Raw genomic sequence first — 17,696 nt, 5'->3', positions numbered from 1 at the left:
TCCCTATGACCAAAGAGCTGAGAAAAGGCCAGGTCTCCGGACAATCAGATTTATCCAGTGTTCCACTTGTGCGATATTATCACAGGATTTGGGAGAAGGCCACTAACCCCAACATGTCCAACACCTTTGAGAGTCTCCAAGATTGCTACCTGAATGTGCCTGAAGTGTATCCTCCTTTCTTTCCTGGGAGACAACGGTAAGTCCCCACCACCTGAATCCTGTCACCCGGCTTCACTTTATCTACCAGGTCATCATCCAAGATAACATCCACAGAGCGTGGAAGCTGGCCAGCGGGGGCCTTCTCAGGCATTTCCTGGATAGTGATGGTCTGGTGGTCCTTATACACCGAAAGACCATACTCTGTCTCCAGAGGATTATTCTCTTCATCCTGGAAAACAGAGGGAAAAGGCACAATTATTAGCCATGCCCCCAGATATTCTAGATGTATCTGCCCTTAGAGAATAAAGTTTGTAAATTCTCAGGACATCATAACTATCAAAGGAAGAGTTACTCCATAGAACTTGATGAAACAATAACAAAATTCATCTGGAGGGATGAAGGATCTAGATTACTAAGGGGAATAATGAAAAAAAGTAGAGAAGAACTCAAACTGTATTGTAAAGCAGCAGTCATCAAAATCGTCTGGTACCGATGAAAAAACAGAAAAAGGTCAATAAGATGAGGGAGAATCAGAAATAATGGAACTCAGTAACTTAGCGGTTCACTAAACCAGAAAACAGGAAAAAATTTCCTGTTTGATAAGAAATGCCGTGTAAAAACCATCCAGGTTAAAGGCTCAAGGTATGTATGTCCAGCAGTCCAGCTTCCTCTGGATTGACTCCTTTTCATCACCCAGTCAATTTCTGAGATAAAACCTCAAATTTTTCTTTCTCTTCTCCTTTTCTTTCTTTCTCTCTTTCTTCTTTCTCTCTTCCTCTTTTTTTCTCCCCCTCTCTGTCTGTCTCCCTCCCTCCCTTTCTCTCTCTTATCAGCCCTGTAATTCCATGAGGAAAAGAAGCTATCATTGAGAAAACTCTCGGCTGATGCACACCGCCGCCTGCTCTACAATTTATAATCTTCAAGATTTCCCTGAGTTCACGGAGAGGCTAACTTAATTTGCCCAGGGTCACCCGGCCAGTATGTGTTCAAAAGAGGGACTTGAACCCAGATCTTCCTGACTTATAGGCTAGTTTCCTCTGTGGGCCTCTCTGATACCACTTAACCCTGGATGAGAAGAGACAGTCAACTCAGTCTCCTTACCTTGGTGGGGTAGACAGAGCTGGAAGGAAAGGGCACCAGTGTGGTGAGATCACTGTAGTTTCTCTCTAGGGTCTTCTTGGTGGCAGGACAATAGTGGACGCTACGGACCACCTTGGGACGAATCAGGGAGCCTGAAAGGAGAGAAGCCACATAAAGATCAGAAGGCAGCCTCTCCCCTATCACTAAATGATATGGAAGGGAAATTCATCTCCTTTTCCTATAGGGTGACTTCCACATCCCAACCCTAGCTCCTCATTTCTTCCTCTTCATCCCCTACCCCATGAACCAGCTCCTGAAGAGATGAGGGAAAACAGACCGAAGGAGATGGCTCTCACTCTAAATACAAGTTAGCCAACTCATATTCCCTAAAGTCCTATCAAAGGATGATGGCTTTCACAAATGTAAAGTCCCCTGACAGTTTTCTGAATGTCTGATACAATAAGGAAACTACTGTCTGGTTCAAGAACATGGTCACAAGAAACGTCCCCAACCACTCTTACTTCCAGCGCCTTCCCTCTGTTAATTATTTCCTGTTTATCCTGTATATAGCTTGCCTCGTAGATATCTGTTTACATGTTGTCTCCCCCATTAGACTATAAGCTCCTTGAGGGCAGGGGCTGTCTTTTGCTTCCTTTTGTATAGTCAGCACTTAGCACAGAGCTAGGCACATAGGAAGCACTTAACAATTGTTTACTGATTGAAATAGCAATTACGGCAGCTAACGCCTACAAAATAAGGTTTGCAAAGCTCTTTACATATATTAACTCTGGATCCCTAAGATAACCCCACGAGGTGGGTGCTATCATTATTCTTAGTTTCCAGACAAAGAAACTGAAGTTGCAAGAGAGTAAGCGATGTGCCCAAGGTCACAGAAGCTATTAAGTGTCTGCGACAGGATTTGAACTCGGGTCTTCCTGACTCCTATCCAGAGAAGTTAATTGATTGGCCCAAATTCTTACAGGAAGGAAATATCAGAGGCAGGATTTGAATACAGGTCCACTGAACCACCTAGCTACTTATTAAGAGGGGGCTCAATGCTACTACAAAAATAATAACAGCTAACATTTATATAGTGCTTACTGTATACCAAGCACAGCGTTAAATATTTAACAATTATTGCTTCATTCGGTCTTCACAACAGCCCTGGAAGATAAGTACTATTACTACACTCATTTTACAGGTGAGGAAACTGAGGAAAGAGCGAGTTAAGTGACTTGCCAGGGTCACATAGCTAGTGTCCAGACAGGACTTAAACTCAGGTCTTCCGGACTCCAAGCCTGGCACTTTTTCTACTGCACCACCCAGCTTCCCCGTAACGCACAATACACGGCCTCCAGATGATCTGATCACTGACATCATTTTCAAAGAAAAAGATTTTGTTTTGGTCTTGATGTGTGATTTCACCAGCATAGGGAATTCCCAGTGCGGAAATTCCTTCCATTTACGCAATTCAGCCAATTCCTGCGTAAGTGCAAATCTTAACAGAGCTGCCGACATCACAGAGGGGCAGGACTTGAACCCTCATCTTCCCTGCCTCCAGGGATGGCCCTTCTATCCACTCTGCTACACTTCCTCTATGTAGGAAAAAGAACGGGTTTTAAAATGAGGCCTCTTACCCTATTATGCAGCCCAGGGTTTCTCCTGATCATTTTCACCACCTTGTCCCAAGTCCTCAAAACTCTGCATCCTCAAGCTGTCTAGCTATGCTTCCCCCGTCCTGCACTGCCCAGTGCCCACAGAGAGCCCCCTCCATTCTGACAATGCTGTTCAGCCCCCTCACATTTGGTGACGATGCCCTCCAGGCAGACGATGCAACTGAGGAAGCAGGAGGTGAGGGTCCGAGGAGAAACGTGCTTGGAACCAAAGCTGCCCTCCAGACCGATGTAGAATTCCTCATATTGCTTAGCATAGGTGGCATCAATAGAGGCCACAAAGTCCTTCAGGGCACGCTGGAAGGCAAGGAGCTCCTCAAAGGCATTGTTAAGGAGCCTGCAGATGGGACAAGAAGGAAAAAAAATTAACTGAGAAAGGGAGAAAATGCAGATTCAAATCCCAAGTAAAATACTGACCCAAATGTAACCCAAAGGATCACAACAAGGCCACAGATGTATAGCTAAAAGGAACACCCAATGTAAACCTTTTATTGTATGAATAAGCAAACCAAGGCCCAGAGAGGTCAAATCAATCATCCAGGGCCGCAGCCCTAGTAAGTGTCTGAGGTGAGATTTGAACCCAGGTCTTCCTGACTCCAAGGGCAATGCTCTACATCCATCCGTACACTCTGCTGCCTCTCAAGGCCTTCCTCCAATCTCACTCATCTCACCAACTAGAATGGTGAGAGTCATGTCAAGAAAAATACAGCATGAATGGAGGAGGCCTCCTCTGAACATCGGTGTTCAGTTCTTCAGATACCTCAAGCCTGCCAAGAGAAACTTATGACCAAAATTTTTTTTTTAACGTATCTACTGAAAGCCAGAAGAACTTCAACCCCTTTCAATCCAACAGATCTTATTTACTTATTTATTAAGCACCTATTGCACACCAGGCACTGAGTAAGGTGCTGGGGACATAGGAAGGAGAAGAGAAGAAAGAAAAAAGAAAAGATGAGAAGAAAAAAAAAAAAAGAAAAGAGAAAAAGATGAGAAAGGAAGAGAAAAAAGAAAAGATGAGAAGAAAAAAGAAGACAGAAAAGAAGAAAAAGGGAGGAGAGAAAGAAACAGTTCCTGCCCTCAAGAACTTTATATTTCACTGCTAGTGAGAACTGATGAAAGAAAACCTTGAATGTAATTTCTAAAAGAAAGGCAGGAAATGTGAACTCCATATCAGCCTAGAAAGAAGCCCGCTGACTGGTAAATGACTTGTTGTCTCTAGAAAACCAAAATTCTACTCTTGGAATCAAGGGCAGGGGGAAATCAAAGGACCAAGCAATGGAAAAACAGAAAGTCCAATCAGATTATAAAATCATAGGTTCATGGGATCGTATATGAAGCTAGAAGGTACCTCACAGATCATCTAGGCCAATCCCTTCTTTTTAAAGATGGGCACATTGAGGTCAATGACTCGCCCAAAATCACAGAAGTGATAAATTGCAGGGATGGATTTGTACTCTTTCTTGTCCTTTGACTCCAGGGCCAGCACTATGTATTCTGTCTCCACTTACGTATCAATGCAGCAACCTGCGTGGGAGATCATGACTCTGGGGAACAGGAGGGTTTCCATTTGTACTCATTTCTCCCCTCCGTGACCCCAGTACTTACCGAATGGCTCTTTTCTCATTCTTCCGACGTAGATCATTCACGTTGACAATCAGACGATGCTGGTTATCACTAATCAGCTCTCGAACTTTGCTCTGATAAATTCCCTGGTCTTCCTACAAAATAGCCAGAACCCATTAATTAGCCTAGTCAAATGGTTAATGTTTCAAAGTGATTCTAAATGAACACAAGAGAAAATGACTCCTCTCTCCCTTTACTGGAGAGGTAGGTGACTAAATGTAGAAAACATGACATTGTCAGATTCAGTTTGATGCATTGCTTGGTTTTAATAACCAGAGTAAATATTTAACAACAAGTTCTCTGGGGGAAAATGTCCCCATGCCATATTTTTAAGATTAATCTTCTTCCTTTTCAGTCTGAAACTTTTCCCTTTAAAAAAAAAAAGAATAAAAAAGATAGCAATGTATTAACGATGATCAGCTGTGAAAGACTTAGCTTCTCTTTTCAAGACAATGACCCAAAACAATTCCAAAGGACCCAAGATGAAGAATGCTATCCACCTCCAGAGAGAACTGATAAACTCTGAGTACAAATTGAAGCATATTTTTTTCAACTTTATTTTTCTTATGGATTGTGTTTTCTTTTGCAACTTGGCTAATATGGAAAATGTTTTGTATGGCTTCACATGTATAATCAATATACTGCCTGCCTTCTCAAAGGGTGGGAGAAAATTTGGAACTCAAAACTTTTAAAAATGCATGTTAAAAATGTTTTCATAATGTAATTGGGAAATATTCAACAACATAAATAAAAATATATTTTAAAAAAAGAAGAAAAAAGAAATGGAAAAAAGGTTTAGCAAAACTGACCCACATATCAGCTAAGTCTAGTTGGTGAGATGAGCTGGATTGGAGGAAGTCTCTGTGAAGAAGGGAGGCAATATTTTTTTAATCTCCGCTCTAAGACCAACTTTAATTATTATGTTATATAGCATTCAGGTTATTTTTTTATTATCTTTCTTCCCACTTGTATTATTACAGTCTACATGTGTGTATATAGATAGATATAATACAGATGTTGTTTTCCTGGTTCTGTTTTATTTAACTCTTGAACCCTAACCTTCCCATTCTTCATATCACATTTTTTACACAGCCACACTATTTTATTACATTCATCATACCAGAATTTGTTTAGTCAATACCCACTTGATGGTTACCTACTTTGTTTCCAATTCTATGTTTTTGGTATATGTGCCTTTCTATCATTGACCTCCTCAGGGTATATACCCAGCAGGAGGATCTCAAAGGGTATGAACATTTCACTCATTTTCTTTGGATTAATTCCAAATTACTTTTCTGAACAGTTTGACCAAAATACAGTTCCATAAAAAAATGTATCAATGTGCCTGGCTTTCCACAGCCCTTCAACATGGTCTATTCACATCTTCTGTGATCTTTGCCAATTTCCTAGGTGAGGTGAAACTTGAGTTGCTTTTACTTTCATCTCTCTTGTTATTAATGATTTGAAATAATCTTTCACAGGTTCATTAATAGCTTGCAGTTCCTTTGAGAACTGTCTGTTCATGTTCTTTGATCATATCCAGTGGTAAATGATTCTTGGCCTTATGTCCCTGTATCGGTTTTTCGCATATCCAGGATCCTTGGAGAGTTCTATCAGTGATCCAAAGGCTTTTCTCCCAACCTTATGCTTTCCTTTTCATCCAAGTTGCATTGATTTTCTTTGTGCAACAGGTTTTGTCTATTTTATGTTATGTAACTACCTGTATACTCCGTCCATGTTTGGTGGAAAAAAAAAAAAACTGTCATCTTAGTCATAACAGTGAAAGGCACCTAATCTGTCATCTAAATTTTTTATAGTATCACCTTTCATTTGCACTTTACAGTATCACCTTTCATTCAAGTTGCACATTCATTTTCACCTTATTATTGTATAAGATGTTGACCTAGATTTAATTTCTGCCAATCTGCTTTCCAGTTTTGCCAACAATTCTGTCAAACACGGAATTCTTTGCTATGTAATTTATCTCTTCAGGAATATAAGTCAATGGGTTACTAAGTTCAATTTTTCTGATTCTTCTTTATCCAATTTGTTCTATTAATCTACTTTTTTACTTTTTTTTAACCAATACCAAATAGTTTCAATGATTACTGCTTTATAGTAAAACCAGACGTCTGGAAGTAATACCCTTCATTCTTACTTTTTTCCCTTATTTCTCTTGAGATTCTGGATCTTTTGTTCTTCCAAATGATTTTTATTATTATTTTGCCTACCTCTGTCAAGTATCCCCTTTGTAGTTGATTTGGCATAGTATTAAGTCTGCAAATTAATTTAGACAATATCACTTTTATTATACTCTTCTGACCTAACACGGAATAATGAAAAAATGCCTCCTTCATTTACTGATGAAGTTTCTGTTTTCCCATTGCAAATGGTTTTAGACTTACTTTCATCATTAAAAATGGCCCTTCTAGGTCTATGATGTGTAGAATTTTTAGTATAAATAAACGGTACACTTTGTCAAAGACTTTTCTTGTATCTGTTCATACAATCTTGTAGTTTACTGTGGTTTATTTTTAATACGAATGACTGTTAACTACCTTTCTGACTCTGTACCATCCTTGCGTCTACAGTATAAATCTAATTTGTTCATAGTGAACAATTTTTTTATAAGTTGTCATGGTTTTTGCCAAAAAAAACTTTTAAATTATTATCGATACTCATTAGAGATGTTGGTCTATAGTTCCCTCTACATTATCCTTCCCTGGTTTAGGTATTAGGACCAGGCTATCCCCTTAGCGATCTTCACAAAAGTACCATCTTAGCCATCTAGAAAGGCAGTACTTATTGACACTCAACTTACTGAGAAACAAATAGACCCCGTTACCCACAGGAAGCCAGTCTCGGTCAACTAGCATTTATTAAATGCCTACTATGTGCCAGGCACTGCGCTAAATGCTGGAGCCATCATGATATGGTAAACTAATCTATCTGACAGATAAATATTCCGCTCTTAGTTATCTGAATTAAGTAAAGAAAAGGCGGGGTCAGCCAATGACAAGCATCTTCCCCTCCACCCTGCCTCCCTGCAAAAAAAACCAACAACCTTGCAAATAGCACCAGCATCTTAGAGGTCTTTCTTTAAATGGTGATATGCACAGCTGTCAATGCCAAAAAATGCCACTTGGGAAATTTTTCACCGGTTTAACTCAACCATTTTAATTCGACACAACAGTTGCTAAGCATCTATTACGTGTCTGGTGCTAGATGCTCAGATAAAGGCTAAAGAGACTGCATTTGCTACCAAAAATATCCCAGACACAAAACTTTTCCAAGGTTGGCCCTACTTGGTCCCTTCTTTACCCAACCCCAAGAGAACGAAGACTAAAGTATCTTGGCACCCTCAATCCAATAAAAGTTCAGGGCTTCGGCTCTAACTTCGATTAGCAACAAAAGAGTCACTCGGTCTAAGGAGGAGTCCTAGGCGAGCGCATGGATGCCTCCCGCTGAAACCTCCACCACCGGAGAACTGCAACAAGCCCTCCCCACCCACCCCCACCTGCCTGGGCTCAAACTAACAGCCCGGACCCGGCTCCCATAAACCGAGCGGACCAAAGGTCCAGACAAAGGAGCCTCCTTTTCCTCGGGCAGCGCGTGCAGGGATCGAGTCCCGGGTTCCCTTGCGAGCACAAGGCTCTTGACGGAACCACATGGCTTCCCCCGAACCCCGCACCTGGAGCCCCGGGAAGAGGGGGCTAGTACCCTCACCTCATCGTCCAGGAAGTCCAGGTAATCTCTCTGCGCCTCCCGCAGCTCAACATCGTCTATCACGGTAGTGGCAGCCATGCTTCCAAGCAGCAGAATGGAGTCCGCGTCTTTGCTCTCCCCAGCGCAGACTCCTCCCCTGGCGCGAAAACTACTTCACTTTTCCCGCCACCAAAAGTTACTGCTAAGGCGGCAGCGGAAGCAGCTTGGATTCTGATTGGCTGCAACTTCCAAGGCCGGAAGAGCGTGTGCCCAATGGGAAGCATCTTCCTGCTCTTGGCGTTCCGATACCTCTCTCGTGGCGGGAAACTTACAGAAGTTTCTCTACTTCCCCCCGCCCCCTTCGGAGCGCCCTTAAGTCAAAGAGCGTAGCTGGCCAATCAAGAGGGCGCGATGGGCGGAGAGCCTTGTGACTTTCAGCTCCCGGGGGTTGGGCCTGCAAGGAAAATACATCGCGTTGCCTTCTGGGAATTGTAGTCCATATGCTAGAAATCTAAAAGTCTGGGGTGATTGATACTTCCTGAGGCTGGATGCTTTTCCCTGATTTCTAGCAAGCTGTTTCCTTTTTGGGTAATAACCAAAAATAGTATCAGTGTTGTGTCTTCCAGTCTCACCTGCTCTTTATACTCACTTTGCGATTGGGAAAGTCAGTCCCTTGTTCTGTGCCTTGGTTTATAATAGTTTGGGATAATAAATGTATCAAGTGATATAAAAACGTGAAGATCATTAATTTTGTCGTTTTTTTTTTTTTAAATTAGGTAGACAGGGTCAGGGATGTGCTGGAGCGAGCTCCTTACCCTTAGAACTGATTGTTAAATTTTCACTGTGAGCATTTATAACTTGGAAATCGGCAAATGCTCCAAATTAGGACTTGATTTGTTTTATTGATTGTCTAGAAAGTGTTGGAGGAAATGTTAACAATGCAGATTTTAAGTTTAAAGTGTAATGCACTGTTGGACATTTACCAACACACTCCTGATTCACTTGAGACTTCATAGGTTTGGGGAATTCCCTTTACTGATAATTCGGCAACATTTCTGTAATTTGCACTCTTAGAGAGTTGCCAGGGCACCGAGAGTTGAAGTGATCTGCCCGCATTTCTGTAGCCGATATGAAGGAAAGACAGAAATTCTTTTCTCTATGTGACTAGACTGATTAAATTAAAGATTCGATGCAAAGCAAATATCTTTTCACATCTATCAAGCAGCTTCTCTCTTGGATAGGGGTCCTGGACTTGGAGCAAGGAAGGCAGGGTTCAAATTCTGCCTCTGACACTTAGGATCTATGTAACCTGGGGCAAAACACAAATTTTTTAAGCCTCTATTTTTGTAAAATAAAAGGATTGGACAATAGTCTCCAAGGCCCCTTGCAGTTCTAAATAGTGGCAGCTAGGTGGCGCATTTGGATAGGGTCAGGTAAAACCTGATTTCAAATCCACTCTCAGATACTTAGTATCTGTGTGACCCTGAACAAATCACTTAACTTCTGTCTGCCTCAGTTTCATCATCTGAAAATAAAATGAAGTTAAGGATAGCACCTACCCCCCAGGGTCGTTGTGAGGATCATACGAAATAATATTTGTAAGCCCTTTGCAAACCTTTAAAGCATTACATAAATGCACATCACCGTCATCATCATTATATCTATGATTTCAAAGTGTTTAACAAACAAAAATAAATTCTGGAAATCATATAGTTAAAAAAGATATCCCATGATGCAGCTATGTTTTTGTAAAGATCTAATGGGATAATGGGCGGCTAAGTGGTGCACTGGAAAGAATGCCAGGCCTGGGGTGAGGAAGACTCATCTTCCTGAATTCAGATCTAGCCTGACACTAGCTGTGTGACCTTGGGCGAGTCACTTCACCCTGTTTGCCTCCGTTTCCCCATCTGTAAAATAAGCTGGATAAGGAAATGGCAAACCACTCCAGTATCTCTGCCAAGACAACTCCAAATAGAGTCACAAAGTCAGCCATGACTGAATAACAACGAGAGAATTTTTGTAAACACTTTTTGTAAAAGAGAATTTTTTGTAAGAGAGAGAATTTTTGTAAAGTAAGCACAGCGCCTGAAACATATTAGGCACTATATAAATGTTAGTGATAAAAATAAACAAATAAAATAAAAATAAAATAAAAACATAAATGTTAGTCAAAAAACAAAATCATAAATAAATAAAATAAAATAAATGTTAGTGATGATGATGATGGTAACTGATGTTTTGAATACCTGGGTACATTAATATGTGCTCTGTAAGCTTCTTGCTATTTATCCCTATAAGTTGAGAAAATTAAGATTGATCCTGTATCATTTTCTTATTGGTCCTATTTACAATTAATTGATTTTGTCCTGTAACTGCTTAAGTCATGGTTCTTTGTCTCTGAAATTAATTCAGCATTCAGCTGGCCTGTGAGGGGTTAAGTTTAAAAATCCAGCTCTCCTGCCTCAAGGAATTTAATTAATCTTGGTGAATGTGAGAGAATGCAGGGAAGTTTGAGCTTGATACTTACTCCACAAAGCTATCTTTCAAAGATGTCTGTTCTGCTGTCCAAAAGTCTGGGCCACTATCTCGCACCTGTACTCAGTGAACACTTCTTAGCCTCATGAGAGGACAAGGAGGGAGGGGTCCTTGCTAGCCCCTATTACCAAACTTCAACCAATTATGTTGTTCCCTGCACCTCAACTGTGACCAGTCATGTTGCCCTTAATCCCATGATGTCATCTACCCTGATCTGATCTTTGCTTCCCAAAACCCTGCATAAGGAGAATTGCCCTCTTGCTTGGGCTCTTTGGCATTAATGGAGGCAATCCATTGACCCATTTATTGACCGGTAACCTTCCCCTTCTAATAAATGTTATTTTGCTCTGAGATCAAACTCAGTTTACCCTTTCATTAAAATTCAATCTCTACAAAATTATACAATGATAAATACCTTTGTCCTTCAAAGTTCAAACATGAAAGATACCAGAATTAAATTCTCGCTCTGCCACTCACTACCTGTTCCTTCCTAACTAACCTAATTCTTTTTTTTTTCTTTTTTTTTTTTATTTAACTAACCTAATTCTAAGTACAGTTTCCTCATCTCACAGGGGTTGGTAGCTGTGTAACCTGTACCCCAAAGGCTATTTGCATAAAATTCTACAAAATGGTCTTTGAGCAGCCTGTGATATCTGTTGTACCACATAGGGTTGTTGTAAGCTAATTTCTATGAAATATGTAAAAATCTGGCTGTATGCATGCGTAATTAAGGTCTTGTTGATTAGCTACAAGACTATGATTTGAAAGCCTAAAATTTGACTAGCATCTGATTTCTGCATTTAAAATCTGGAGAACAAAAACAAATTCATGAATCAATATCCTATTTATACTTTTATACAAGATAAGACTCTGAATGAATGAATGAATGAATGAATGAGATCAGTAAATGGTTACTACGTGCCAGGACCAGGATTAAGTACTAGCAATATAAATATATAAAAAGTGAAATAGCTTCTGATCTCAAGGAGTTTATATTCTAATAGAGCAGGTACTCTTAACTTGAGGTCCACAATCCCCTATAGGATCCATGAATAGATTTCAAGGATCTGAAAGTTTGGATGAGAAAAATTATAACTTTTATTTAATATAAGTGGTTTTCTTTATAATCCCATGTATTTTAATATATTAAAAAACATTCTGAGAAGAAGTCAATATACTTCACCAATCTGTCAAAGGGGTCTATCACACTAAAAAGGTCATGAACCCCTGTAATAGGGTGAAACAGCACACAAAGGGGAGTGGTGGCCAAGGGACATTTTGGTCAGCAAAGTGGTTTCGGGGATAATGAGTTGATCGGTAGGGAAATTAACTGGCCCATTCCTTCCAGAAGCAATGTTCCTGCTACTGCTACAACTGCTGCTGCTACTACTACTACCACTCCTGCTGCTGCTGCTGTTACTAGCATTTATAGATCCCTTTAGAGTTTGCAGTGTTTTACAAATATTATCCTATTTTATCTTCACAACAACCCTAGGTCCTATTGATGAAGTTTGGGGTGCTGGGACCCCAGGAATGCCAAGGCAGAGTTGCCTGGAATGAATTCACACACTCCAGCCCTCTTTTAGTCCAGAGGCAGTTTATTGTGATGACAATAGAAGCAGTCAGGGTTCCTTTAGAGAACTTGCAACCTAGTGGGAGTGAATCTACAGCTTATATCGAAAAGGAGACTGGGAAAGGAATAATTAGGTGATGCAAGGGTCCAGGTGTCTTGGGAGTAGGTGTCAGTGATCTATGGATGGAAAAATGTAGGGAATTTTGCAGAGATAACTTTGTTGATAACAGACACTGAGGGAGTTGTCAGAAGCATGGACTTCGGGGATCTGACTGGAGGGAGAACCCTTGGGCCAGGCACCCATGCATCTGTTGTTTATCTAAGGAATTACCGAGTCAACTGTGTCTTATGTCTGTAACAAGGAGAGAATTTTCTCACGGGTGGAGGAGGGGGAGGGGGGCTGGCCTGCTTTCAGAGACATGGTCTTAGAGCTTTTGGGGGTCCAGGTCCCACCACCCCATCCCTGTTATTATACCCATTGTACAGAAGATGAAACTGAGGCTGGCAGAAATGTATTTCCTTTACTATTGATTTGATTACTATGTCCAGAGAAAAGGGAGGGGGCAGAAAAAAGGATTGCTAAGTATCCCAATTTCCATTTTTATCCATATTTATGATTTCTTATCTCATATCTTGCCCAAGGTCACACAGCTAGTAAGTGTCAAGGGTCTGAAGCCCCATTTGAACTCAGGTCCTCCTGACTCCAGGGCCAGTACTCTATTCACTATGCCACCTAGCCGCCCTGAAAAACCAAGTTTTTGAAAAGTTTGGAAAGCACTTATTTCAAGGCCAACACAATTTCGGGCTCACAATACTGAACAGGTCTTGGATGCCATGAAAACTGGTGATAATGTGACACTTCGTTTTTCAGGGTTCCCAGGGAAGGAGAAAGTGTGGGGGTAGCAACTAGACCTGTCTAGTTTTGCAGATGAGAAAAATACTTCTTGGGTACTTTCTCTACAACTTAGAGTCTTACAGAGTTGCCTAGAGCAAGGAGAAATAGAGGTAGGACCTAGACCTCTGTAGTGCTCTGATTTGTCCGAGGACACAGCGTCTGTGTCTATTTTTATTTTTTTTAAGCTGGGACAATTTATTTTTTTGTTTTAATTTATGATTTCTTGAAATATAGCTCTGAAAAAAAAAAACAGGCTTTAAAAAAAAAAAAGCATTATGTTTCCAATGGAGCTGGGCCCAGAGTTCAAATTCAGCCTCAAACACTAGCTGTGTGATCTTGGGCAAGTCACTTAACCTGTTTGCCTTAGTTTTCTCATCTGTAAAATGGGAATACCGATAGCACCCACCTCCCACAGTTGTTGTGAGACTCAAAAGAGACAAAAATTGTAAATGCTTAGGATCATGCATGGCATATAGTAAGCACTATATAAATGTCAGCTGTTTTTATTGTTACTACTATTCTTACTAGCTGTGTGACCTTGGACAGGTCACTTAACCCCTGTTTGCCTCAGTTTCCTCAACTGTCAAATTATTATTAGCTGGCCCTAAGTGGAGTGGGCTGATGTAGCAGGTAATGGGTTCCCCTTTATGGAAGTCTTCAAGCAAAAGTCGATTGATCACGTACTGGGGACGTCGCAGCAGGAGTTCTAATTTGGGTATGAATTGGACTAGATGACTTTTGGGTCCTCTTCCAACCCTGAGATTCTGTAATGCTGTAATTTCATTCACTGTGCCCCGTGGCCGCCTATTGTTAGCTGCTTAAATTGTGATGAAGACTTTCCTGATAACAAGCCTAAATTGGCTGCTTTACAATTTCCACCCATTCATTGCCCCTAATTCTACCCTCTTGGGCCAAGCAGAACAAGTCTAATTAATCCCCCTTCCAAGGGGACCGCTAAGTGGCACAGTAGATAGAGAACATGGCCTGGAGTGAGGAAGACTTGAGTTGAAATGTAACCTTAGATGCTTATTAACCTCTGTTTGCCTCAGTTTCCTTACCTGCAAAAAGGGAAAATATATCTCAAGATATTATGAGAATCAAATGAGATAATAATTGTAAGGCTCTTAGCACAGTGCCTGGTACATAGTAAACACTAAATAAATGTTAGTAATTAATATTGTTCCACATGACAGCCCTTTACTGCTCGAGCTTAGCAATCATGTGTATCCTAAGTCTCTTCTCCAGGCTAGACATCCCCAGTTCCTTCAGCCAGTCTTTGGATGGCATGATCTTCAGTTCCTTCACCTTCCCTGTTCTGGGCAATTCCTAGATCATCATTGTCCTTCCAAAAATGATGCATTCAGAATTGAAGACAATAATCCATAATGATCTGACCAGGGTGGTACATGGTGGGACTGTCATCTCTCTAATCTTGGATACTATGTCTTTTTTAATGTAGCCAAAGACCCCACTAGCTTCCCGTTGGCGATTCATATTGAGTTCACTTGCCTAGAATGCACTTCTCCCCACCCCTTACAATCCATTGGTTTTTTAAGGACTCTGCTCATGAAGCCTCTCTCCATCCCCTAGCTGATTCCTCAACTGATCTCATTCCCCACCCCCTTACCCCACTACAAAAACTCCTGGTAGACAGGAACAGTCCCTCCTACTCAATGAGTACATTTGTGAATTTTCTATTTTAAGCTCTCGTGGATCACACTCTATAACCTCTATGAGATGTTCACACAGGGGGTACAATTTTCAAACTTTGACTAGGATGTCCAAATGCCTTGTCAAGGTTCAGCTCTGAAGTATGAAACCAAGTGGTTGTTTTTTTTTGTTTGTTTTATGTTTTTGGGGTTTTTTTTGGAGAAGAGAAGGCAAGGAAATTGAGGTTAAATGACTTGCCCAAGGTCATACAGCTAGTAAGTGTCAAGGGTCTGAGGCCCCATTTGAACTCAGGTCCTCCTGAGTCCAGGGCCGGTACTCTACACCACCTAGCTGCCCCAAAAAACAAAGTTTTTGAAAAGTTTGGAAAGCACTTCATTTCTAGACTTTTTTTTTTAACTGCCCTAATGGAGAGATTGAAATAAAAAAGTTTACAAATACAAATAGTTCACAATTGTATCCACAGTGCCTAACACGTGTCATTCACTCGTTTTTCAGTTGTGACCAATTCTTCATGGCCCCATTTGGGGTTTTCTTGGCGGAGATACTGGAATGGTTTGCCATTTCCTTCTCTAGCTCATTTTATATATGAGGAAACTGGCAAATAGGGTTAAGTGACTGACCCAGCGTCACCCAGTCAGCATCTGAGACCAGATTTGAATTTGGGAAGATGAGTCTTCAAGACCCAGACCCAGCCCTCTATCCTCTGTGCCACTTAGCTGCCCTATTAGCACATAGTAGGTGTTTAATAAATGCTTGTTGAATGACTGATCTTCGGTTCACTAAAACACCTCAGGCCTTTTCTAGAAAAGGGGAGCTATGCGTCCCCTATCTTATGGTTTTGAAGTTGATTTTTTTCATCTAAGCATAAGACTCAATATCCAAAGAATTTGAACTCGGGCAACACCTTTCCCCTTTGTCACCTATGCCACCAACCTCTGTAAACAACCCCACCAGGGTTATGGAGGTCCCTTTCCTGTGCCATTGAGAGGACTTGCCATATATCGCCAAAAGTACTGTGGCCACAGGTTGTCAGGCTCTGTATCAGGCCACACAGTGGCTTGAGGCTGCCCTCTCTCCACACTGCTCTTTGCCCACTTCAGTGATGAGGTCAGCCACATAATTCAGAAGGTCACTCTGAACCTTATTGTCAGTGACAGATATTTTGGTGGTTCCGGCTCAAAATGAGACACTGGTCGATCATAAAACCTTTAACAAAAGGTACTTTATTCAACGATAGAATTTAAAGGGTATGCAACAGTGCTGATTCATAGCTGATACAGGTTGGTTCAGTTGAATACAGGCTTCCTTTGCTTCCTCATTTGTCATGCTGGCAGGCCTGGTCAAGAGGGGTGCAAGCAGTAGTAAGTCTGTCCGTACCAAGGAGCCCTGACTTTTCCTAAACTGGGCATCTTGGGTGGCCATGAAGCAAATGTCAGCTACCTGTGTCTTAGTCTCCTAGACCATTTAAGTTTCAAGGATGGTTTAATTGCTTTTTAAGGAAAAACTAGCCCATGTGGCAGGGACCTTGTAGTCTTCTTAGACCAGGAGTGATGAATTCCTAGTTGCGGGGCTTACCACCACAGGCTCCAATCAAATTAGCAGTGGATGATACTGTTGCCCCAACAGGTTCTGGTTACCAGTCATAGAGATAGGTAAGGAAGGAAGCAAAGAGGCATTTATTAAATGCCTGCTATGTGCCAGGTGAGTAGCTAGGTGGTTCAGTGGATAGAGTGCCAGGCCTGGAGTCAGGAAGACCTGAGTTCAGATCTCACCTCAGATGTATAATATCTGTGTGACCCTGGGCAAGTCACTTTACCCTGTTTGCCTCAGTTTCCTCAACTGCAAAATGAGCTGGAGAAGGAAATGGCAAAACATTCCAGTATCTTTGTCAAAAAAAAAAAAAAAACCCCGAATGAGGTCAGGAAGAATAGGACACTACTGAAAAATAGGCAAACAACAAATATCCTCTATTTACACCATAAAAGATATAGGACCCAGCTGTAGGACCCAGGTATAGGACCCAGACTGGAGGGCTAAACGTTGAATGTTTATCTGTTTTCCAAAGTATTTAACTGCTTTTTTTTTTATGTGGCACTAAAACAAAAAACAAAAAGTCTTTGATCTGACACTGACTTCTAATGGAACATTTTCTTGGCTTTTGTCCATCCTGTGTCTTTCTGAGCTGGCAGCAGAAAGAATCACACAGGGAAGGAACATTTACAAATAGCCATTTATTATTACTTTCTGCCAAGCTCCAAAGCCACCTTGTTCATTTAAAATGAAAGAGATCTCCAAAACGATCAAAGAATGACTGGGCATCTAGTTGGCTGGTGAAATAGACCTTATTTCAATATCATAAGTGATAAGTATTTAAGGAATTTTTAACTGACTATATATGTTTATAGATATACATATATAGTACTTTATACTCCCCAAAGCCCTTCTATATACTTTATATTAATAGCAATTTTCATTTTTTTTTAGAATTTAAAAGCACTCACAAATACATTATCTCACAATATACTTCCAGCAATTGTAATAAGTACAAATATTATTCTCCCCATTTTAAAGATGAGGAAACTAGGGTAAGTGATTTATTCATAATCATATAGCTTGGAAGTGTCAGAGTCAGGATTTGAACCCACCTCTTTTCACTACATGATTGCTACCACCTAATGATTATGGTATTGATAGAAGTGGTGGTAGCTGTGAAAGTGAAGATAAGGTGGTTTTTGATAAAACATTTAACCTCCCTGTACCTCGGTTTTACTACCTGTAATAT

At 40.9% G+C, this 17,696-nt stretch overlaps 1 protein-coding gene across 1 annotated transcript in view; it reads right to left on the bottom strand.

Annotated features, from left to right (window-relative positions):
* The window catches only part of MCM3 (minichromosome maintenance complex component 3), a 37,115-nt gene extending 28,713 nt beyond the window's left edge, over nt 1-8,402 (bottom strand). Inside the window, exons 1-5 of the mRNA XM_036765857.1 lie at nt 8,262-8,402; nt 4,518-4,630; nt 3,041-3,249; nt 1,261-1,391; nt 150-388 (exon numbers count right to left, since the gene is read on the bottom strand). Coding sequence (XP_036621752.1) covers nt 150-388; nt 1,261-1,391; nt 3,041-3,249; nt 4,518-4,630; nt 8,262-8,339 — 770 coding nt within the window. The 5' untranslated portion in view covers nt 8,340-8,402. The remainder of the gene's footprint in view (nt 1-149; nt 389-1,260; nt 1,392-3,040; nt 3,250-4,517; nt 4,631-8,261) is intronic.
* Between the last annotated feature and the right edge of the window lie 9,294 nt (nt 8,403-17,696).

This window comes from Trichosurus vulpecula, chromosome 7 (assembly GCF_011100635.1).
Source record: "Trichosurus vulpecula isolate mTriVul1 chromosome 7, mTriVul1.pri, whole genome shotgun sequence".
In the NCBI taxonomy this organism is placed as follows: Eukaryota; Metazoa; Chordata; class Mammalia; order Diprotodontia; family Phalangeridae; genus Trichosurus; species Trichosurus vulpecula.
The sequence above is the reverse complement of the archived record's forward strand: the minus strand, read 5'-3'. Positions and strand labels throughout refer to the sequence as shown.